The 24,589-nt window shown below is 50.3% G+C and overlaps 1 protein-coding gene and 1 long non-coding RNA gene across 3 annotated transcripts in view; both read left to right on the plus strand.

Moving 5' to 3' along the window:
* FBXL20 (F-box and leucine rich repeat protein 20) overlaps positions 1-24,589 on the plus strand; it is a 37,517-nt gene that overhangs the window by 275 nt on the left and 12,653 nt on the right. The window contains exons 2-7 of the mRNA XM_030508461.1: positions 13,711-13,772; positions 19,041-19,095; positions 21,318-21,392; positions 23,452-23,546; positions 24,051-24,119; positions 24,290-24,385. Of these exons, the coding sequence (XP_030364321.1) occupies positions 13,711-13,772; positions 19,041-19,095; positions 21,318-21,392; positions 23,452-23,546; positions 24,051-24,119; positions 24,290-24,385 (452 nt within the window). The remainder of the gene's footprint in view (positions 1-13,710; positions 13,773-19,040; positions 19,096-21,317; positions 21,393-23,451; positions 23,547-24,050; positions 24,120-24,289; positions 24,386-24,589) is intronic.
* LOC115617730 lies at positions 729-9,373 on the plus strand. Of its 2 annotated transcripts, none has more exons than XR_003994651.1 (3): positions 729-1,473; positions 1,689-1,769; positions 9,112-9,373. It is a non-coding gene; the product is annotated as an uncharacterized LOC115617730 (long non-coding RNA). The 2 variants fall into 2 exon arrangements; XR_003994650.1 differs by lacking the exon at positions 9,112-9,373 and having other exon boundaries at positions 729-955; positions 1,311-1,473; positions 1,689-2,174.

Consider the following 24,589-nt stretch of genomic DNA (forward strand, 5'->3'; position numbering starts at 1 on the left):
AACGCGGGGCGGGGGGGGTTTCAACGGGCCCCGTCCATGCGTGGCTATGGGGGGGGTGTAAGGCGGGCTGTGAGCCGCGGTGGGGGGGGTATATGTGTATGGGGGGGGATAAAGTGATCCCCCCCTCAGCCGGGACAACCGGTCGTTGTAACACGGGAGGGGCGTTTTGTGAATGGGGCTGGGGTGGCTTAAACAGGGCCCGTCCATGCGTGGCTATGGGGGGGGGGGGGGGTAGGGCGGGCTGTGAGCCGCGGTGGGGGTGTATGGGTATATGGGGGGGGGATAAACTGCTTCCCCCCCCTCCCTCCACACCGCGGGACAACCGGTCGTTATAACACGGGGGGGGGGGCATTGTGTGAATGGGGCTGGGGTGGCTTCCGCAGGCCCCGTCCACGCGTGGCTATGGGGAGGGTCGGGCTGTGAGCCGCGGTGGGGGGGTATATGTGTGTAGGGGGGGTATAAGCTGCTTTATCCACACCCCCCCAAACGTTTGGGGGTGTCCGCGCCGCCCCCCCCCCGGCCTGATGTACCCCCCCACCCTACCGGGGGGGGGGGCAACGTGTTGCTGGCAGCGAGTTGATGGAGATGTGGGAAAACGGCTGGAAAACGGAGCGGGGGGGGTCAGGAACAGGGATTGGGGATGGGGGGGGGCAGCGCGTTGGTATTTGGGCAGTAGCCGAGAAAAGCCACTGGTGCCGGGAGGGGGGAGGACGGAAGGAGCGGAGGGGGAACAATAAGATCTATTGAAAGGCGATGGCACAAAGCGGGTGGGAGCCGGGGCTGCTCCCAGCGCCGCATTGTTGTCCCCGCTGGCTCCGCGGGTGCGGAGCAGCACCGGGGTTACTCCTCAGCGCTGGAAGAGGCTGTTGTGGAGGATGGCGAGACCTGCCCGTTCCTTCTCTGCACCGCCCGGCTTGGGGATGAGCACACCACGGGAGGAAAAGAGCCCGGAACGGTAACGATGTGCCCGTGTTCCCCCTCGTCCTAGGGACGGGAGTGGAAAACCCGGGTTAATGGTAAACTGCAGTGGGCAGTTCCACCCGCTTCAGCGCTGGAAGCTGCTCCTGGAGCCGGGAAAGGTGCAGGAAATACCAGTTATCATTTCACACAGGAGCGCTTCTGTTCCTCTATGGAATCTATAGCAGCTGCTGCGCATCAGGAGCAGCGTGGTGCTTCGGGGTGATTTGGGGTTAAACGCTGTTAAATCTGTGTTTCTGTAGCATCCACATGATGAAAGCACCGACCTGAACCCGGGTGCTCGCAGAGAGGCGGCTGCATCTCATCCCCGCTTGTTGTTGTTCCTGTTCCAGTCTTTTCTTGGCTGCACGGGAGTTTTATGCCGTTCTCTTCCGAGATCCTCGTCTCCTGCTGCAGAGGGGCTGTTGCAGGGCAGGGACAGGATAAAACCACCCTGGGGGCAGCGTGCTCGGGGCTTGGCTCTTTGGAAAACACCAGACTTCATCCCAGTATTGGGTCTGTAGCAAAACGAGATTAACCCAGTTCCTTGGGGAAGAAGAGTCGGGGGGAAAAGCTTTATTTGGTTTCCTTTGGGTGGGTTTGCTTTTGGGCTGGGGTATTCTTTGGAATTGTGTGTTACTTTCTTCCCATAGCTTAAAAATGGACAAGTTGAAAGTGCTCCAAGAGTATTTGGGATCTAAATGAATCCTTTTTCACTCTAATTGCTACAGGGAGAGGTGGTGTGTTCTAGAAACGCTCACTCTGAGCTACAAGAAGTGCCTTGAACCCTCCTGTTTCGTGGATGTGTTTTGGTTAGTAAATCAAGGGCATGGCTTTATTAGCCCTGGCATTGATTATCCCTGACCCACTCACCCATATATCCCAGGAGGGATGAGTTTAGAGCTCTTCTGCTTTCAATACAGGCTTTCCTGGTGAGGCTGGTTTGGTGTGGAAAGCTGCTGAAACGCCAGTGTAGCCACGCTTAGAAATAGCTTTGTTTTTCCAAGGGGAGTAATTTTACAGCTTTCTAGAAACCTGTTTGTAATGTCTCTGCCTTAAAAGTTCTGTTTGCTGTTGAGGATGTGCTTTTTGGTGTGATAGTTCATGTTTAATGTGACAGAAGGACAATTATGCAGGGCTGTGGTAAGAGTGGAAGGAAGCCGCTGCTCAAAGGTGGGTGAGTGTTGTAAGGTCCATGGGGACAGCCCGGGGTGGAGTGTGGGTGATGAGTTCTCCTCCTGCAGAGCCCTCTGCTTCCCTTCATGGTGAGTTCCCTGTCTGAGGGGTGGTAAGAAGGGCCTTGGAGTCTTATCTTGGGGTAAAACCAGCTTGAGTTGGAGTTGTGAGGAACATGTATTGTGTCTGTTTCAGGCTTTGACAAGTGAATGGTTGAGGGGGAGTTTGCTTCAGGTTCCCCGAGTTAATTTATTGTCTTTCGTTAAGCCACATAAACAGATTCCTGAGCTGCTGTTGGGTAATTCCCAAATCCGGTCTAGATGGGATTTAATAATTGTTGTTTCTTAAAAATATGGAGCTGGGCTATGGCCTAAGCTGCTTAAATCTGACTTGGGCATCCTTTCTGTTGTGGATGCGCAGGCAGCGCCATTCCGGGCGGGATGGAGCTCTCCTAAATGAAAGCTTGCCCAAGGAGCATGTTCTAAATAAGTCCCTTTACAGGAGGTGTGGCCACCACAGAGAAAATAATCACTGACTGCAGCAAAGCAAACGAAAAGGGAAAACATTACCCAGATTGACTCCTAATTCTCTGTGGTGTTGGTTTAATGTGGAACGTGCCCTGACAGAGCAGTCCTGGCTTATATTTGGGGTTTCTCTGCTTCCTGTGGTACCTAATACCCGATGCCTGATGAGCTACAACTAAATAATAGCAAACAGGAGGGGATCTCATCACCTCCTGATGCTTTTGAGTGAGTGGGGCTCTGCTTTCGGGGGGCTTGGTTGCCTTCCAAAGGTCTCGTTGCTTCTATAACCTGGTTCATCCGTGTTCTTCTGGCTGGGATGTCATCTGGAGACCAAGTGTCTTCAGCTCGCTCCCACTAACTCGCTGCTCTCGGCATCTCCTCATCAAAGAGTAAATGGAGCCTTCTGGGACAGAGCCCTCCTCTGAGCTTTCTGGATTTCCAGTTGAGGTGGATGATGTTGGGTAGCATGGCTCCGAGCTGGTGAGCACTGAAAGGGGATGATCTGGCACTAAACTCCCTGCCTGTGGTCAGGAGCAGGGTTTAATGGGAAACAGGAGCTTCTCTGGTACCACACCAACCATCGGGCAAGTTGCATCTCCAGCACGACCACGCTCCTGGGTTTTGAGCTTTCCCTGTGCAGGGATCTCTTCCTCTGCAGCATGTTCCATTGAGCCACTCTAATAATTATAGTTGCTTTTCTTACCCAGACTGTGAGCAATACGTGTAGTCTATGGCAAACAGTCATTTCGGCAGGAAATAGAAGCACAAATGCCAGAAAACCTGGATTTCCTCCCCATTCCATGCAGTGAAGAGGTGAAGCCTGCTCCCTGCTTTGCCCTCAGCTCTCTGTGTTGGCTGCGTATGGCACTGGGGAAGGTGCCACTTGCCCGTTAGTGAGGTGAGCACTGAGGTGCCCAAGCAGGGGCTCCCCAGGGTGGTTTCCATTGCAGATGACAGCTCAGGGAGCACGTGTGCTCTGGGGAGAGGCGCTGGGCTCCTTGGGCTGTGTCCATCCTGCAGCTTGTGAAACAGGAAGGGGAGCTGGCGCCGGCCCGCACGGCGATGCCTCCGCTCAGGTACCATTATTAACCGGGGCCTGGGGAGAGCAGGTAATTAGTGTTGTCACTGAGGGATTACCCTGCTGTGCATCTCAGTTGACTCATACCATTATGAAAGTCAACCCTGTGAGCGTTGTGGCCCGATTGACACGGTGTGAAGCACAGTCTGTGTGTGCCGGTGGCTCTGTGTGCCTGCCTGATCCATCAGGTTTGCTTTCAGATCCACCGTCCTTCTGTGTGTGGTGAACTCACCCCGTGCCTTCACACCTCGTCCCAGGTAGGGTTTTTGAGATGCCATCGTTTGAGTTTTGTTTCTAAGTATGATGCCAATAGTACCATCATCAGAATCACAGGATGGTTTGGGTTGGAAGGGACCTTAAAGCTCATCCAGTTCCAACCCCTGCCATGGACAGGGACACCTTCCACTAGAGCAGGTCTAGATCATCTCTGAATACAAACCCAGTAGAGAAAACCCCCTTACTACCAATAGTGGAGAGCTGCAGGCTTTGGAGAGGGGCAGAACTAGAAGAAATTCATTTATCCAAGAAGCTTATTTGACTTGTGATGAGCCTTGGTACATACTTGGAGAGCTGGAGGAGGCTTGGGTTTGGCCTGAAAATACTGAAACATGTCTCTGTTTTGGGGTTTTTTGTTGTTTAATCCAGTCAGAGGGTATTTGCAGTAAACCACTACCCTGCTCAAATGAGCTTAAAGCAAAAAAGAAATAGTCATATGGACACATGGCCATAGACTTTGGCCCTGTGAAGTCAGGAAGCTTTGGTCTTATTTATATCTCCTCCTTTGCTGGGTTTAGGTGATGCTTTTGTGGGCAACGGTGCATATTTAACCCTTTGCAGGGTGTGTGTGAGGAAGTAGCAGCGTTTTAAATCCAATACCTGCAATAGGTCACAGAGCACCAGCTGACTGCTCGTGGGATGCTGAGGTTTTCATGCAGTAGGTGCCCAAAATCATCTTTGATGAAGCATCTGTGGTGCCTTTGCTCCTCACTTCTCACCCTGCCTTTATTTAATCCTATTTAATGCTAACACCAGCTCGCTTGGACCTCTGCAGCTCCTGGATGTGCTGTTTTCTGAGGGGGGGTTTCATTCAGCATCAGATACAACTTCTGGTAAAGCCAAAGCTGATGAACCACAAGCTGCTGCCTCCCCAGTTTGTCACCAGCCTGCTTCAGGTTCTGGCCACCCGGTGCAGCTACTCCGAGGTGTATCTCCTGAGGATGAGGATGCTGGGGGTGTCTTTTAAACTGCACTTTCAATGTGAACAGAGTGAGCTATCAGGTGTCGTCGTGGGATGCTTTGTCTGCAGAAGACTGTCTCGCAGCCAAGACCAGGGGAGGAGAACAAACCAGATGAACCAAAAGCCTTTGGGATGTGAGAACAGTTTCTAGGGGTTTAAAACATAGGATGTAGCACAGGTTGAAATGGTATTTCTTAAATCACAAGCAGCCCTCTCATATCTCACCTGCACATCTGGCTTGGAAGCTTTACTTTCTCAATGCAACACCACAACCCCGCGTGTTCGCACATAAATCCCCGATGACTTTCCTCCCTGCGGCAGCTCCTGCTCCATCAGAGGTGTGTGCAGCAGGCAGCTCTTCTTGATTTCTGCAGGGCTTTATGAATCAATTCTTTATCTTGGGCTTGATTTCTGGAGGGTTTTACTAATCCTTTGTTCAGCCTCATGCTTTCAGCATTGGTGATTCAAAAAACTAACATCAAAAAAGGCTCCAGGGAGCCCTTAGAGCAGCTCCAGGGCCTAAAGGGGCTCCAGGAAACCCGGAGAGGGGCTTTGGACAAGAGCCTGAAGGGACAGGGCAAGGGAAATGGCTTTAACCTGCCAGAGGGGAGATTGAGATGAGCTCTGAGGCAGAAGCTCTTCCCTGTGAGGGTGCTGAGGCGCTGGCACAGGGTGCCCAGAGAAGCTGTGGCTGCCCCATCCCTGGCAGTGTTCAAGGCCAGGTTGGACACAGGGGCTTGGAGCAACCTGCTCTAGTGGAAGGTGTCCCTGCCCGTGGCAGGGGGCTGGAACTGGATGAGCTTTAAGGTCCCTTCAACCCAAACCGCTCTATGACTCTATGAAGGCAGGCTGCGTATCGGTTGGTGAATGCAGAGCGGGGTCAGGCTGCAGGAGAGGCAGCTCAGCCTGACCCCAGCTGTGTATCACCATCAGGACTTGAAGCTTTTCCAGAGCACCCACAGGCAGATGAGGAAGTGATGGTGGTGTATGCCAAGTGAATTCCTAAAGATGGGATTTTGTTTGTGTGGAGCCAGGCTGGGCAAGGGTGCTGGTACCACAGTGCATGGCAGGAGGGCAGCCGGTGGCTGCACCTTCCCTGCTTCACTGAGCATCACGATGGAGCTTGTCACAGCAGCTCGCTTCAACTCCAGCCATTTTCCTTGGAGACTCCACGTGGATTAAACTGGATGGATTTTCTAAACCAGAAATGATCCCCTGTGTAACTGAAAGCCGGAAGGAAAATTCCTTCAGTCTGAGCTGCGTGTGGATGTAAACAGCTTCGTGCTTTGTATCGTGTCCTCCAAAGAGCTTTGCCTGTCACTGTGTGACTTATCTCTGCAGCATCGCTTTTCCTTTGCCTCCAGGAAGGCAGTTCTGCCGCTTGAACTCCTGCTTCCCTTCAGCCTTGTACCAGGAAGCAGCACTTGGGAAGCAACACTCAATGCGTGTCGGGTTTGTTTCAGTTCTTTGAGCCCTGTAACAGGGGTAGAGTGTTTTCATTTCCCAAAATGACCCAACCTAGAGGTGAGGTGCTGGTATATATTGACAGCGTTTGTAAGAAGATGCTTCAGAGCTTCACTGAGCTCTTCCAGGGGAAATACAGAATGAATTCCATGTTTTCCTGCTGTGGTTTATGCTCGGCTGTTTGTTCCAGATTGGAGCTGTGTGCTGCGAGCTCGCTTTGCTGTGTGGCTTGTCCTGTGTCAGTGACTCTGGACTGGGCTTGTTGATCTCCTCCATATGGAGCAGAGCAGATAAAAGTGATCTAAACACTCGATTTTGGGATGGGAGCCAGCAGCTGTGTAGCTGCAGAACATCTCACAGGGCATCTGCCTCAGCAGGATTCAACCTCTTGGGGTGAATTTGCACAAAGGTTTCACTTCAGAACAGCAACAACTCTTCCATAGCTCTGAAGGTGAATGTCTAAGGTGTCTGGATGATATGGGTTGGGTGGGGATATAAACTGCCACGCTATGCTGGCTATAAAGATAATCCTTCATTTCTGATGGCCACCATCACTTCCCCACCTCTCCTGGCTCCAAAGCAGTTTCCAGAATGCATTATTGGCTCTAATGGCTGCAGCCTGGTTTCTGTCCTGGCTTTAATTGCTTCATTTCCTGTGGTTGAAGCAGTTGGGGGGGGTCTGCTCAGCGTTTGCTCATGGACCAGGAACAGTGAGCTCTAGGTTTAAACAACCTCCAGCACGTCATCCTCAGCACGGGGCTTCCTCTTCCTTTTGTGTTTGTGAGGCTGCTGTAAGAAGTTTGTCTTATGCCATTCCTGTTACACCAGTAAACAAGCAGCAGTGTTTTACAATGATAATAGTTGATAGCTTTTCAAGGGGCTGTGCTTTAAAAAACTGTATTTATTTTGCATGGATTTGCTTAATACAGAGACACATGAAACGCTCCATGGGTGCTGTTTGTCCTTTCAGAATTGTTTTTAGGTTTCCTTTCCTGCTGCCCACCTGCATGGATGTCTCCATTGTTTGCTTCCTTGGGTTTTGTGCTGCAAAGGGAAGTCCATCATCTTCTTTCTTCCCCTTTCTGCATCAACCTGATTGTGTCTTCATGGTGTTGGTGCTTCTTGGGCAGCTTCAGCCCCTCAGCCTGTGTTCTCCTTGGTGGTGAAGGGAACGTTAAGGTGGATACCTGTGAGTCTCAGTGTCACAACTGGTCAAAGTGCCTTTCCCAGCCTCGCAGCCACTAATTCCATAAAGCTCCAAATACTCCTCACCCCTTTTTCCCCCCACTGAGCTTTGAATTTTCCGCTTTAGAAGAGAAGTGTTTGAGTTCAAAGTCCGCATCGGGGCTGCGCCGGGAGCTCGGTTGTTGCTTTTGGCATTGGTGCTGCTAAACTTAAGCCTCATGTGATTTTCATATATTTTTAAGCCCAACCATCCCCCTCTGGTGCTGGTGCCAGATGCTGTTTGTCAGCAGCGTGTAACTGCTTCCCCCCCAGCTGATGTGAGCAGCGGCTGGATCACGCTGCCGGCTCGCCGGGGTGCAGCTCCATCAAGTACAACCATGGACAATGACTTGATATCCTGTTGATGGCAGCTTCTTGGCCAGCTCTGCTATTAACTAAAGTTCTTCAGTGCTTTCCAGGACCAGACAGGTCTTAAATACTCCTGCCTCTGTGTGTGACCGTGTTAGCGTGCAGGTAAAAGAGCATGGAGAGGAGTGATGCTTCTTTCCTCCTTGTGCCTGTAGCAATATATGTTTTCATGCAGAAACAAGCTCTGCAAACTGTCAGATTGACAGTGAATGAGTCCTTGTGATCAACCTTGAACTTTATCATAGAATCCCAGGCTGGTTTGGGTTGGAAGGGACCTTAAAGCTCCTCCAGCTCCAGCCCCCTGCCACGGGCAGGGACACCTTCCACTAGAGCAGGTTGCTCCAAGCCCCTGTGTCCAACCTGGCCTTGAACACTGCCAGGGATGGGGCAGCCACAGCTTCTCTGGGCACCCTGTGCCAGCGCCTCAGCACCCTCACAGGGAAGAGCTTCTGCCTCAGAGCTCATCTCAGTCTCCCCTCTGGAGTTTATGCCTGTAAATCCCCTCATGTTTGTTGGCAGAGCAGGGGTTTGGTGGCGCTGGGTCCTAGCACTCTGTTGGTTGGTTCAGGTTCTGAAGCTCCATCATCGGCGCTGCTTGGAGTATGTGAGTGCCTGTACATCTTGGAGATGTGTCTTCATTGTAGACCACCCGTGTTACCCTGCACATGGACTCTGTCCTCCTCCTGCTCCTTGTCTTTTCAGCAGGCCAGATCCTGTGGAACAGAATGTTGGGAGCATTGATGGTGGTTTTGAGTGTCTGTGTCCTACAGACGAGGCACTCGGATATGTCCTGATGTCCAAATGGCACTTTATTGACCCAAGTCCCTGCTGCTCTTCTAGTGGAAAGTTGCCTTGGTAGGTCAGATGAGTAAACTGTTGTTCTCTTAAAAATGCAGCCAGAGCTGCTTGAAGGGTCCTTGTGATCATGTAGGGTAATGTCAAATAAATGTGCTGTGTGTTGTGGATGTTCATGTTCCTAATGGCTGCCAGTGAAGTGTAAATGTCGGAATAACTCAGAAACTTCTCCAGTGTGTTTTTCCAAAGACAAAAAAGGGAAAACCGAACCTTTTTGTTCCCCATAGGAACACCCCTGCAGCCCTTCCCCAACAATACACTCAAACCAGTGCCAGATGTGACATTTACAGGAAGGCTTCGTCCCTCCCTCTGCCAGCCTGGAGCCTGATCGGAGCCGGGGCCCAGAGCGGCTCATGTGGAGCTTTTCCAGCTCTCTGTAAGCTGGGAAAGACAACTCTGTGTGTGGAGGCTTCCTGTGGGATGTGGGCACGAGGAGGGTGACGGTTCTGGAAGCAAAGGTTTGAATTTTGCAGGAACTGTTGAATAAATCCACCTCTTGCTGGAAAAGCTTTTGCTTGTTGCTGTGGAGTAAGTCATCAACTGATAGCAAGACCTCCATGTTACAACATGATCATCGCAGAGTGAATTGTGTTGGGAGGGACCTTAACGCTCATCCAGCTCCAACCCCCCGCCACGGGCAGGGACACCTTCCACTAGAGCAGGTTGCTCCAAGCCCCTGTGTCCAACCTGGCCTTGAACACTGCCAGGGATGGGGCAGCCACAGCTTCTCTGGGCACCCTGTGCCAGCGCCTCAGCACCCTCACAGGGAAGAGCTTCTGCCTCAGAGCTCATCTCAGTCTCCCCTCTGGCAGGTTAAAGCCATTCCCCTTGTCCTGTCCCTACAGGCCCTTGTCCAAAGCCCCTCTCCAGGTTTCCTGGAGCCCCTTTAGGCACTGGAGCTGCTCTAAGGCCTCCCCTTCAGGAGCCTTCTCTTCTCCAGGCTGCCCCAGCCCAGCTCTCTCAGCCTGGCTCCAGAGCAGAGCTGCTCCAGCCCTCGCAGCAGCTCCGGGGCCTCCTCTGGAGACTTCTAAGATACAGAGAAATGCATTTTGCGTGTGGATTTCCTGATCAAAGCTGTCGATGATGGCTGTACCTGAGCGGAGCTGTCTCAGTGATGGCTGTACCCCATTTGCCAGTGACACAGGGCTGTGTCATGTAATGGGCAGAAGCTGGATCAGCCCAGCATTGGGACACTTCATTTACATGCTAAATATCACCTCATGCATTCACTTAGGGCAGGATGGAGAGCGCAGCACCAGACCTGAGGGAAGAGCCAGGCAAGGCTCCATTCCACATGGCTTTTGAAGCCTGGTCCATGTCAGTGCAGGACTGGCTCAAAGGCTCAATGAGTAGCTGCAATAATGACACAATACTCTATATTTTAACTCAACACATGCCTGCTGGGAGTTGCTTCACTCTCCGAGCTTGCATCAGTTGTTGTTCACTCCCCTCTTTGCATGTATGATGAGTACAGTCCATATGTAGGTGTTTCTTGTGCAGGGACACTCATAATTACACGCTGTCACCCACTGCACGCTCAGCTCCAAGGTGCTGTCATCTGGATCCTGTGTGGATGTCATGCAGATGACCCAGTTTGGATGCTGTGCCCTGTAATGAAGTGACCAGCGCCTGGCCAGCAGCTCTGTCCTCTGCGCTGCTGCAGCGTTCACAGCAGATAAACCTCTTCATTATCCACACTTCCAACAGGGATTTACTGTGAGGTGGTGAGAAGCTGTAGCTTCACCCCATCCCTGGCAGTGTTCAAGGCCAGGTTGGACACAGGGGCTTGGAGCAACCTGCTCTGGTGGAAGGGGGTTGGAACTGGATGAGCTTTAAGGTCTCTTCCAGCCCAAACCAGTCTGGAATTCTATATGTTTTTCTGTATCCTGTTGATTAAAGGATGTTAAGAAGTAATTTCAAAAGGCTGGAAGTTTAGAATAGCCTCTACCATGGTTTTCAGGCTGGTTTTATTCTTGTAGGGCCTTGCCAAGGAGTCCCAGTGTCCATGGGTGTATTTACCTATCCCCACTGCCATGACTTAGCAATACACCCCAGTGCAGAAGGTGCTGGTGTTGTGCACATGCTGTGCTGGAGCCTCCCTGATGCACAGTCTCCGTTAACAACAGGCAGTGACTGCTCCCTGCATTCACACAGGCACATCTGAATTCAGACAAAGCCTTGTTGCCAATACAGATGAGACAGAAAAGGCTGGCTGCTTCTGGAATCTCTATTTTAATCCTTCCTGCCCCTTGCCTGGTCTCTTCCAGTCTGGTTCCTTTTCGGAAGTCTCCTGCTGCTATCTGATTTGCTCCTTTAATTTTTCTTCTCCTTTTTTGCGAAGGGGTGGAGGGTGCTGGTTCAAATGTAAGATTCTGGCCTGGACAATAATGGGAAAGAGGAGAGATCTGCCTGTTTCCTATTGTTCTGGTAACTGAGGGAAGAAAAAATCATCGTCTCATTTTCCCATGAGTAATTCCTCTGCATTTCTCCTTCATTAGAACTCTCTACAGAATTTCCTTCATTTCCCAGCTGATCAACTGAGCCATCTAATGAGATAGAACAGGAGTCCTGCATCCAGCTCTGGGGCAACAGCCGCAGAGGGACGTGGAGCTGCTGGAGCGAGGCCAGAGGAGGCCCCGGAGCTGCTGCGAGGGCTGGAGCAGCTCTGCTCTGGAGCCAGGCTGAGAGAGCTGGGCTGGGGCAGCCTGGAGAAGAGAAGGCTCCTGAAGGGGAGACCTTAGAGCAGCTCCAGTGCCTAAAGGGGCTCCAGGAAACCTGGAGAGGGGCTTTGGACAAGGGCCTGTAGGGACAGGACAAGGGGAATGGCTTTAACCTGCCAGAGGGGAGATTGAGATGAGCTCTGAGGCAGAAGCTCTTCCCTGTGAGGGTGCTGAGGCGCTGGCACAGGGTGCCCAGAGAAGCTGTGGCTGCCCCATCCCTGGCAGTGTTCAAGGCCAGGTTGGACACAGGGGCTTGGAGCAACCTGCTCTAGTGGAAGGTGTCCCTGCCCGTGGCAGGGGGTTGGAGCTGGATGAGCTTTAAGGTCCCTTCAACCCAAACCAGGCTGGGATGATCCTATGGTCCAGTCCCAGGACACACACACACACTGGTGGCTCCTTTTGCAGCCGCCGCGATGTCTCTCCTGACCCAGTGTAGCTCTCAGCAGTTGGTAGCATTTGTCACTGAATCTGAACCAGGTCCTGGACTGGAGGAGCTGCTCTTCTGCCCGAGGCCTGAGGGAACAGACCTCACAGAATCTGTGTGATGGGGGAAACGGCAAAACCTCCATTTAATTATCTGCAAACTGGGCTGAGGTGTCGCCTGTCTCCTGAACCGATTCGGACTCGCTGCCTGGTGATATCATCTGGTGGGAGGTGAGAACAGCATCTGTGGGGGGGAAACAACACTCGTTGCGAGTGATATTTGAGGGAAGAATGCTGGCGAGTTTGTGTCCCACTTCAGCATCGTGTCTCAGTGTCTTGAGGTGTTTAAAGAGCAAACCGTGATTTAGAAACACAGCTTTGAAGTTTGATGCCTCCAAAAGCATTGGTTTGAGCATCCTCTTGTCAGGATGGCGTTACTCTGCTGTCAGTTTGGTACCACTGAGGTTCAAAAGCATGTTGGCATTTCATGGTAGCTTTCCACAGTGGCTTTTCTCATGAAGCTCTGATGGTCCCTTTGGTAGGTGAGGGCTTGGATCGATGCTCAGGTACAGGATGTTTGCTCTTGCAGAAGCTGTTGTCTGTCGCTGAGGTCTGGCAAACAGCTCCATAAGCCACTCAGGTCTTACTTTCCTTTTTTTAACTCTTAATCCGTTCCTGTGCCACAGGAGTGACCTGCCTGATGCTGGCTTTATTTGCTCTGCATACACACAACTCCATTCATTCAGAGCACTTCATCAAGCGATTAGAATCGGCTTTTCCAGGCTGTGATTTCAGCAGTTTTTACCAGGTGTGTGGCTCAGGGAGATCAGCTCTTAGCTAAAGGTTAAAGAGAAACTTTATTAATGAAATTAAAGCTCCTTCTCATTGTTTCCTGCTTGGCTTTTGGCAACGTTGAAGGCTTCTAACAGAACGAGGCATCAGTGCTCAGCAGTCTTGGTTCACAGATCACACTCAGCATTCCTCCCACAGGCACAAGTGTGTGGAGGTTGGTGGTTTGTTTGGTTTTTCACCACGGCAAGACAATACCGAGTGGTTTAAATATATGTGGGTGCTTCTCAAGGAGCACACGAGGCACCACTGTCTGTTCTTCATTGGACTCATTGGAACAGAGAAGCTTCTCATTCCTTCATCTGCACTGAGCTTATTTCAGCTGGTTCCAAAGCCCAGTGCAGGTTTGTCACTTGTTGGCCACTGCAGTGATTGTCCCCCCCTGCAGCCCTGATCCAGCTCTGGGGAACAGCACCAGAGGGACGTGGAGCTGCTGGAGCGAGGCCAGAGGAGGCCCCGGAGCTGCTGCGAGGGCTGGAGCAGCTCTGCTCTGGAGCCAGGCTGAGAGAGCTGGGCTGGGGCAGCCTGGAGAAGAGAAGGCTCCTGAAGGGGAGACCTTAGAGCAGCTCCAGGGCCTAAAATCTCCATTTATATTTAATCTCTTAACCCACAGAGCGTTTTGGACCATTTTAAAAACCATATTGGATGGTTCTACGCAACCATCGTCTAATCCAGGAGGTTGAAAGCTTGAGTACAGAGTTTCTCTTTTGCGAGTTGATGGGGCCAGATTCTCTCAAAATGGCTTTGTTAACCAGCAGCTTCTTCCCTAAAGTAGGTTTTCTTTCCTTCAGGAAAATCTGTGGCTCAATGGTTTGAATTGTGTTTGCTTTACAGATGTTCTCAAACAACGACGAAGCTGTGATCAACAAGAAGCTTCCCAAAGAGCTGCTGCTTCGGTGAGTCCTTTCCCTTCCCAAGCGTGGAGCCTGGGGGCTGGTGCTTTGCTGGTTATGCTCATAAATCATGAGCTTGGATAAGGTCACTTAGGAAAGCCGTAGACAAACAGAAGCAGATCAAAGGTCTGCAGCAGCAGCACTTTATGCTAAATATGATTAGGTTTTGGGTTTTCAAATGGCTGGTTTGTAGGTGGAAGAACTAAAGTCCTTAGTGAGAATAAATGGTAAGTACATGCTGATGGGTAGAACAGGATTCTGCCTCCCTCAAAGAGTTCAGTTCTAGTAAAAAGTGAGTTTCTCTGCTGCAGTTGGGCTCGAGCAGACTTTGTCCTGGTCCTCATCCATAGGAGACATGTTCAACACGGGGCAGGACGCTCCTGGTGGCAGAGCTCAAGGATCAGGCTTTGTGGATCTCGGAGGAGAGCTCTGCCCTCTCCCTCTGCTGCCCTTCCCTGTGCACACACGTCTGCACCTTTCAACACTTGCCTTCCCTGGTGCAAGAGCAGTGATGGGGGTGTGTGGTTGTACCCCAGTCGTCACTGTTTGGCATCTTGAAGTACAGTTGTGTCCATCAGTGCTTGAAGCTCAAGTGCTGGACCAAAGAGAATCATCAATGGGGAAGGCAATTGCAGGTGGCAGCTTGAATTATTGACATGACAACATTCTTGCACTGTAATTACTACTACAATGTAGTGGTGTCAGCACCAAGTGGTGATAAAAGGTCTGGGGAGAGGAGCTCTGCCCTGTGGAAATGCTTTTGTCTTCTGTGTCTTGCTATCACGGATCATCCCAACCTGCTGTAGAGCAGGGCGAATGCTGAGGAGCATGTGGCACACAGGAGAGAGCAGGAGGGTGAGTTTATAAATGTTTAAAGTTCATAAGTGATGGTTTGAGAGTTGGAATTCACTGTTAGCATACTGTGAAAATTAATTAGTGTGGATTGACAGTGCAGCCTTTGAAAGAGCAACTTGGATGCAGTTATCTGCAGGAATCTCCTGTAAATGAGTGTCACTGTCTACAAGACAAAGACTTATGTGTTTAAGCAGTGCTGCTGTGTAATGTCTTGTTCTCTGGTTTGTTCATTCTGCAGATGGCATTGATGTCTCATGTGTGTGGTTGCAGAGTGGAAAGCTGTATTTGAGCAAAATAAAGAGTGGGAGGATAGAAAAGGGGTGAACAGCAGCCTTTGTCACAGCCCCGAGACAGAAATATGCAACTCCAGCGGTGCTTTTGTCTGGGAGGGTGGGCTGGAGGTGGAAAGTGCTCTGCAGGGTGTCCTTGCAGAGCTCCTGTCGTGTTCTGCCCTGGTGCTGGTAACGGTGATGTTTGTCCTGTGTTCCCCAAGAGCAGGACTCTGAACAGAGCAGCTTGTGGCAACAGATGAGCTGCTGGGTCCCAAATCCATGTCCTCATACTGCTGTGCCTGCTTCAGCTTTGTCTGCTGCCAGCTGAGTTTGTAGGAGCTTGCACCTTCAGACATCAATACACCTTTACACACTGACACAGGAGCCAAACCTTCCCTGCTGCCCCTGGCTCCGTGACCCTCAGCAGTGAATTCCTGGTCCATGGCAGCTCTGGCTGTGGTTGTTTTCCCATCCCATCCCCGTTTCCCTGCGCTGGCAGTGATGATCCTCTTGGAAAGATGCATTCATTCCTGTGAGGGCTGCCTGCCAGCTGCCTTTTCTGTTTGGAAGCCAAACCCCAACCTCAGATGTGGATTTGCTGTGGCAGGGGGGGATCTCTGCTGGTTTCCTGGAGCAGGTTTACTCCTGGCGTGACGTGGGGCTGCTCAACAGCTTCACTCAGCAGCAGGAGCTTGTCTTTTCCTTGGTGGTTCATGGGCAGGTCAAGCAGTTCTCAGTTCTCTCTTGGCATAAGCAGCTTTTGCTCTGTGCTGCTGCCTGCTAGCCCATCTCCAGCACAGCCAGGCACTGGCATTGCCTTTGCCATCTGACCTTCAAGCCCCAAGTTAACTTATTCCTCAGGAGCTTGAGTTCTGCTCAGGACCAGGCAGGAGCAGAGCTCATGGGGGAGCAGTGAGTTGGCAGCAACGTTGTAGTTCCTCCTCTCCAGAGCAGCCCATTGGTATAAAATGGGTACAGAGCACAATCCAACATGACTGGTGGGTCACTGACATAAACCGTGTGGATAATTATAGCAGGCTGAAGGTCTAAGCTGGCTCACCTCCAAGCCTGCAGCAGCCAGGGATGTCATTAGAGTCTTGACCCTAATCCAATTAGAGTGGCAGTGGGAAAGTGAGGAGTCCTGGAAAACCCTGAGTGGATTAAGAGGCTGAAGCCTGCAGGATGGCCTGGCTGCAGCGTGGTTCGGGCAGGGGAGTCGCTTCGTGGTGAAACAATTCGATCTGCTGCAGTTCCACGCTTGGGTTTAATTCCTGTTTGGAATGCAGTGTTCAGTGTGCCTTCACCTGTGATCACTGTTTGATGATAGTTATTGCTGTGGATTGTTACTATCAGCTCTGAAGAGCAAAAAGACCAGTGTAAGGGAACAGCAGTCAGCTGGGAACACAACAGGCACCCATTGTGCTGGATGTAAGAATCCACATCCCAGCTATGGGCATGTCCATCTGTTAAGGCAGAATTGGGAAACCATTATTCATGGAATACAGCCTGGTTTGGGTTGAAGGGACCTTAAAGCTCATCCAGCTCCAAGCCCCTGTGTCCAACCTGGCCTTGAACACTGCCAGGGATGGGGCAGCCACAGCTTCTCTGGGAAAAGTCTGTGCCAGCGCCTCAGCACCCTCACAGGGAAGAGCTTCTGCCTCAGAGCTCATCTCAATCTCCCCTCTGGCAGGTTAAAGCCATTCCCCTTGGCCTGTCCCTACAGGGAGAGCTCCTTAGAGAAGGAAAAGCTGGTTCAGGGTGGCATTAGAAAACCTTGCTCGTGTCATTGTGCCTGCAGGATTTAACTGTGCTCCTGCTGTTCTAACCCGTTCACACGAAGGGCTGGAGTTGGAGCCAACTCTGCAATGACCAAACCTCGCAGCAGAGCAGTGACTGCTGCTGAAAGAGTCATTTCTGCAGGCTGATTCTGCTGAATCATGGGCTCATGTTCCTGAACGAAGGCAGGAGCAGTTCAGAAAACACTGAAAAATGCTCTTAAGCTTTGCAGAGCCAAAGGCTCCAAGTTAGGCAAGGGAGCTCCTGGCAGAGCTCAGCACCAGCAGCCTCCGAGGGGAGAAGGGCAAGCGCTTTGCTGTGTTGACATCCCTTTTGCTGCGGGGGCAGCCTGGGAAGGGAGGAGCAGGAAGCAGGAAAGCATTTGGCCAAGACCTAATCACCCCTATGGAGGGATGAGATGGTTATTAATAGCCTGGGATTTCCATGGAGAAAGCAATTTAAGGAAAATATAGAAAGCTTGCGTGGTTCCTGACCTAGCCACTGTTCCCATGGAGTGTGTGTGGTGTTTGCTGCCACAATGGGAATCTAGGGGGAAAGTAAGAATTTTCCCTAGCTTCTCCCATTTCCCCAGGCTTTCCTTGTATTGTTGTACATAGACTTTGTGCTAAATAAGTCCTCAGTGCTCCCAGACATGCAGGAATAAATGACACTTAATGGGAGTGCAAGACTTGGCTATCAGCAGGGAGTATGGAACTGCTGCTTGCATCCAGAAGTGGGTTCCCAAAGTGGTGTTATAGTGAAGTGTGGGTGAGCTCTTTTCCAGACATTTTAGGTGCAAATATCTCACGATGAGATGCATAAGGAACAGATGAGAAGTGTCTTGAACCAAACTCCTTGAATCTGTATGTTTGGGCAGTGTAGAAATGCAGGAGAACGTGTGGCTGTTGATTCTGCCATATCCTGGCTGAAGGTTTGACTCCTAAAGCTACATGATACCTGTAAGCATCCGTGCTTCGATAAAGAATCTGCATTCATCCTTTAACAGGAACATCCTTTTCTCTTCCACCAATAATGATGTTGCTGAAGTGCTTTGTTATATACCTGCTGGTCAAGAAAGATTGATCATGCAATCATATCGTGACATAGAATGGTCATAGAATGCCTGAATGGGTTGTGTTGAAGGGACCTTAAACCTCCTCCAGTCCCAACCCCCTGCCACGGGCAGGGACACCTTCCACTAGAGCAGGTTGCTCCAAGCCCCTGTGTCCAACCTGGCCTTGAACACTGCCAGGGATGGGGCAGCCACAGCTTCTCTGGGCACCCTGTGCCAGCGCCTCAGCACCCTCACAGGGAAGAGCTTCTGCCTCAGAGCTCATCTCAATCTCCCCTCTGGCAGGTTAAAGCCATTCCCCTTGGCCTGTCCCTACAGGCCCTTGTCCAAAGCCCCTCTCCAGGTTTCCTGGAGCCCCTTTAGGCACTGGAGCTGCTCTAAGGTGTCCCCTTCAGGAGCCTTCTCTTCTCCAGGCTGCCCCAGCCCAGCTCTCTCAGCCTGGCTCCAGAGCAGAGCTGCTCCAGCCCTCGCAGCAGCTCCGTGCCCTTCCTCTCGGGACAGCCTGATTTCGGTGCATGGATTATTCCCTGTTTTTCACACAGCTGTTCCAAACATGAAGTGTTGTTAACACAGAGGTAGGAGGAGGATTTTGCTCTACAACAGTGCAGCTCGCAGCCGGGAGATCTGTGTCAGTGCAGTGCCTTGGAGACGCGTTCAGCATTAAGCCGATGCGGTCACTCCGCTGTGGTATGTCATTCCCCTGCCAGGGCACACCCAGGGGTTCAGGCCAACACCCTGGTGTTGCTGTCCTATTTATTGGGATGAAGGAATTAGCCAGTAATACTTTGCAATGCTACAGTGGGCTGTGACATCCCTGCTTTTATCTCGGGCACATACACCCCTACCTGTGAATGCAGGATGTACTGAGCCCATTGAAAGCTCCCAAATCTGTCCCAGGAAGAGATCAATATGGTTATTTTATGGTTTATGCTCATTCAGACAACCTCTGTCCATGTCAAATAGGAGCCAAACACCCCAGTGTGAGTGTTCTGCCATATCCTGACCTAACTGAACAGTTAAGCTACACGATACCTGCGAGCATCTCTTTTGGTAAACATTCAGTTTACTGTCAGCAAACAGCACAAGGTGGGAGATGAATATTTCACAGTGCCTCAGTATCTGTGTTCTGCTTTCATGTGCTAACTGCTAGCTCGGCACTTCTTTTCACAGTTCAGCTTTCAACTGAATCACAAAGAAGTTTTGCTGTCTCCAGGGCTTTGGTTTCCCCTTTGTTCAGCCTGTTCTCTGTGGTTTAAATGTCCATAACCAAGGAGGTTTCTTTTATGTCTCTTACAGAATTTTCTCCTTCCTGGATGTGGTCACTCTGTGTCGTTGTGCTCAAGTTTCCAGGGTAAGAACCTTCCTCCTTGCTGGTGGATTGGAACAATTGGTTGGATTTGGGTGGCTCCAGCCTCCCCTCGCATGTCAAACCACGAGGATTTAGCCCAGGGAGCTCTGTGTCACTCAACTATTGTTATTTAGTGTCCTGTGTTAACATCACAATACCAGAAGCTTCTGATACGAGCAGTGAAGGGGGACTCAGAGCTTGAAATCCATTTGCCAGTGTCCCCTGGAAGGTTGCTATGGGGAGGTGGCTCACTTTTAGCCCAAGAACCCTCCAGTCAGCCCCGGTTGGTTTGTGCTGATGAAAGCACCAAGCTTGGAGGCGTCTAACATGGCATCTTGTGGGGTTTGGTGGAGATCAGATGTCGATGAAAGTTACTTTCCTGTAGTTGAGGTAAGGATGGAAGTTAAAAACTGAGTGTTTTCTTCAGGGTTGGTTTTTTCTTTAAGCACCTCATGGTTTTCAGGGCTTCAGCTCCTGAATTCCAGCTCGGATGATCCACTTGGGAAAACTCCTCCACCTGCAGGTCCAGTTAGAGGCACCAGATCCGTTTGGATCCTTTAACTTGCCAGGAGCTACTAAGATGCACAGGGAGGCATTACTGCAGCAGGAGTGGGAAGTGGGTTCCACAGGGAGGGTGTTTGCAGTGGTGTGTTCAGTGCACTGGCGGTGCTGAGTGACACCTACAGAGCTGGCTTCTAACTTGAACTTCATTATTCAGGGTACATAAGAGTAAAAAAGCCTTTGCTTACACATTTCTGATGGCATTAAACCCCTCTGTGTGATGTCCAGGCATTGCAGTTACACCCCATGTTCTCTGAATAACATCAGTCTTGCAGTGGAAGATCTGCCAGCTGAAATTCCCTGCTCCAGCAGAGCAATAATGACCAGAATGGGCTGTCCAAGAGACTTGCCAATGTCAAGCTGTACTCCCATTTCTGTTGCTTGCTCCTGCTCACACAATCCACAGGGCACCAGGGACTGATGTAGTCATTATGTGACACAGCAGGTATTGTAAAGGACTGAAGTACTTGTGCAGAGCTCCAAAAGGCTGTAGGTGATGTTCCCTCCATTACACATTAAAATCTGCTGTGTTATAACCTGCAGCCACTGATGCATTTCTTCTCTGCTGGAGCTATTAACTTTTCTCATGGTGATAACCAGACCTTAAACCAGATATCAGCAATGAGCTTTAAAAGGCAGAGAGTCAATGAATGCTTACTGTTCTGTCAGCACATGGCTTGCACAACAGCTTCTATGTGGTGATGGAGGTGCAGCTTAATGCATGTAATAGAGGTAGTATAAAAACATGCTTATACACATACACGTGTAGTCTTTCCTAATGCTGGGCTCATGATTATGATGAGATCTAGTTGTTCACTTTGATGATGTCATGCAAACCTCACGTTCTGTGTTGGCAACCTTTTGGATTCATTAAGGGCATAATTAGTAACTTTCAGTTCCCATTTGTAGCATGAACCACGTGAGATTTTGGGTGGTTGTTTAAATAAACCAAAGCAACCCCATAAGGCAGAGGTGGTAGGTCCCTGTGCAGGGCTCTCAGGTCAGAGCTGGCTGCTTTAACTGGACAGATTACAGAGCTCTGAATTCCCCATCTGTGGAATGTGGCACCACGTGCACCAAGCTGTGGAGCTGCTTTGAACACCTCTTTCTGCTGGAGGCAAGAGAGAAGGTGTGAGATGAGACAACAGCTTCACCCACCACTATGGTCACCAAGTGCTCCATCCCAGCACCACCGAGCCCTCTGCACCCTCAGCCTGGCTTCACTTCTCTTGGCAGTGCAGATACCTGGGATAGAGTCTCCTCTGGGACTCCTCACGTCCTGGGGTCCTTCATGTTCACACTGGCCCCACGAGCATCCCCTAAAGGCTTTGGTTTAGCTGGAGGTGCTGCAGAGGGGATTAGATTCCAGCCAGGACCATGAAGATGCTCCAGCACCGTCTCCAGTCCTGGCTCAGCATCTTCACCTCCTGTGGGAGCACAGGGGTTGGGGCACCACGGCCTTGGGAGAATGTGCCCCATAGTGAGGGGACTCTTGTCTGAGCAAGAGATGGTGGTAACTCACATACCTGTTGGCTCTAATGACTTGTTGCTTTCACATCTGTGCCACAATGTTGGTTCTGAGAGGAACAAACTGTAACTGGGTCCCCACTGGTGTCTTTTTTCCCTATTAACACCACATTTACCTTTCTTTTCCTCCGATAAAGGCATGGAATGTTCTGGCCCTGGATGGCAGCAACTGGCAGCGAATTGACCTGTTTGATTTCCAGAGGGATATTGAGGTATAATTAAGTGACATACAAACCCATTTTTCTTGTTTAAAATGTAATTACAGCCTAGTATGGATTAATACTCCCAACGTAGCCCTTGTTACCTTCTCTGGAGAGAGAAATCATTCATTTCAGTCCTTCTTAGCTTCAGGGAGACTTTAAAGTCTTGGCAATCCATTCAGCTTCTGAAAATGGACAGAATTCTATATCTGTATCAAGACTTAAAGGTAGGAATAGAAGGAAAGAGGTTTTCTGAGAGCAGAAATAAGGAGAATAGTTCCATTCTTGTGGAGAACTACTGCTCCTAAAAGGTGCAGCTTTGGAAAAGCTTCGTTGTAGCTCTTCCCAGTCTGTTAGAGGAATGGATGAGGGTTAGATGAGAGGAATGGATGCTGCTGTGCTGTTCTTCAAGTGCATTGGTTAGGAAAAGGGAATGTTCTATCCTCTGTAAAACGTATTGGAGCAGGGAAATAGGGAGCATATCGTTTTAACTTGTAATAGACAGAGGCATAAACCACATGAGGACTGAAGATTCTCACCCATGGGAACTGGTGGGAAATACACATGGTATTTGAGGAGGGAAGAGTTAAAATCATCTCCTGCTGCTGTGTCTGAGCAGCTCAGACCCCCAGCTAAAGGAGGAGGCCTGTGGTGCTGAACCTTCTGCGTGCTTGCAGGGTCTGAGTGGCCTGAGGCTTCCTGGAGGAAGTAAATGGCGTGATTTGCTTGATAATAAATCCTTGGAAGTTCTGGAGCCATGTAATGATTTACTTCCATGGAGGTAGAGCAGAGTTATGGATGGAGCCTGGTGCAGAGGTGGCAGCAGCACTGCGAATACGAACGGGCTCTTCTCATTCACAGCACTTTCCACATGGGTTTCGTGGCTCTCTGTTCCATCACCACCCCACACATCAAACAAAGGTCCTTGCAGAAGCACAGGCTGCCCCTTTGAAAACACAACACTTGGATAGGTTGTACCTAACCTAAAAGCACCTGCAAGACTGCCTGATGTCTGCATGTCCTTTGCCTTAAAGGAATGTCAGTCTATCTGTTGAGGTGACTTCTCTCCAGAAATATGTTTGAATCCTCTTAATTCAAGCCTGTGAATTCCAAAGCTTGGAGGAACTGCAGAACCACACAGACCGGGTCAGGTTTTCCAGCCCTTCCACTGCATGCTGCAGCCAGAGAGCAAACAGCCAGATGTGACCAGAACCTCATCCAGAGAGCTCAGTGAGCTCATTCCCCTTTTTGATCACGGGGTTATGATGCTTGCTCATTTTTTGGACTGGAGAAAGGTTATAGAAGACTCTCATCGTTGTTAAATGCCAACTAATACTTGAAGAACCAAGTGATGTTCCTGTTCTGTGATGAACAACCATGTAGACTAGGGGAGGATGGTTTTGAATCTCTGCACACTGATACCAGTATTCTCTCAATGGTTTTTGGGGCTTGGAGCAACCTGCTCTAGTGGAAAGTGTCCCTGTCTGTGGCAGGGGGTTGGAACTGGATGAGCTTTAAGGTCCCTTCAACCCAAACCAGGCTGGGATTCTGTGTGTGATTCATTCACAGTGAGAAATAGCTGGGTAAATGCCAGCTTGTGTCCAGAGACACTCAGTGGTGTCTTTGGAGGCTTCCAGTGATACAGATCTCTTGAACGCAGATGTTTGAATCCCTTTTTCTCTGAGAAGAAAACTCATGGGCTGGTTCTGCCTCATGTCTCTCTTGAGTAGAGAGTTCAGTATAGGCAGTTACAGCCCATGGACTGTACTTGTAAATCTCACTGCCCTGTTGTAGCCAGGGCACTGCTGCTTTCATCTGTAGAAGTCCAGGAGCTCTGAACTGGAGGAAGTTCCTCAGTCATCAGCCTGAGTGGCTTTAGGTGATGGTTCCTTATCTCTCCATCTTCAGAAGCTGAATAATTCTCCCCCTCCTGCCTTAGATCATTACCGTGGCATTTGTGTTTCTTAGCACTGTTTTCCCTAGAACATCAAACTGTTGTTAACCTGCAACGTTGTGAGTTCAGTTTGGGGGTGATCAGGGGTTCTCATGTGCCACTTTCTGTCTCCAACAGGGCCGAGTGGTTGAGAACATCTCTAAGAGATGCGGGGGTTTCCTGCGGAAGCTCAGCCTGCGCGGCTGCCTGGGAGTGGGAGACAACGCATTGAGGTAGTGGGGTGGCTTCTTCCTGCTCTCAAAGGTGATGGGAAGAGGGATCCCATCTCTGCAAGCTCAGAGGGCTGGAATAAGTCATGAACACTTTGCACCTGAGCTCTTTAGCCTGTGTGTCTAACATCAGCCATCGAGAGCAGTAACACAGAAGCCTTTTGAATTTATCTTTTAACATAAAAGCCTTTTTAATGTCTCATTTCTCATTTAAGCCTTTTTAATTTATCAATTTTTAGCTGCACACAGTAACCATTTTTCTCAGTTCTCATTAAAACCTTGCCAGCTGCTGCTGCAGGAATTGGCGCTGAGTTACCAGCCTTTGCCTTAAGGCTGGGAAATCCCAAGGCAAGATGTGGGGCTGCATCAGTTCTTTCTTTTATATAGTTACTTCTTTTGAGACAAGCTTGTAAAATGTATCTGTGCTGCAGTTAAAACAAAGGCTGTAAAACACCTGGAATTCTATTGCCTGTAAAACTGTGTGTTTTCCCTTTTCCTTTAATCAAGAACATTTGCACAGAACTGCAGAAACATCGAAGTACTGAACCTAAACGGCTGCACCAAGATCACCGATGCGTGAGTAAAGCTCCTTCCTCTCTTTGCATCCCCTTTTCCATGGGCACCACGCTGGATTTTCCATCCCTGTTTTAGGGGAAGGCTTGTGCATGTGGTAGATGATACAATGCGTGTTGTGGGCTACGTGGGTGACTCTGTGGGCTGAGTGTGTCTGGTCTGTTCTCTTGCAGGACGTGTACCAGCCTCAGCAAGTTCTGCTCTAAACTCAGGCACCTTGACTTGGCTTCCTGCACTTCCATAACCAACCTGTCCCTGAAAGCACTCAGGTAGGAGACAACAACGTTGACTTTTGCTGGGGGATTGCAGACCCACCATTGCCTGTGTCTTGTGTGCCTTGGAGGAGACTGACAGAGGCTGAGGTGCAGCAGATTTAGAGTTCAGGTATCCACTATCAGAGTTCAACGTTCCCGTTGTGCTTCCTGGTTTGCTGAGACAGAGGAGGAGGACTCAGTAAACCTGCCCTTAACCTC

The sequence above is a fragment of the Strigops habroptila genome, chromosome 19 (assembly GCF_004027225.2).
Source record: "Strigops habroptila isolate Jane chromosome 19, bStrHab1.2.pri, whole genome shotgun sequence".
Classification (NCBI taxonomy): Eukaryota; Metazoa; Chordata; class Aves; order Psittaciformes; family Psittacidae; genus Strigops; species Strigops habroptila.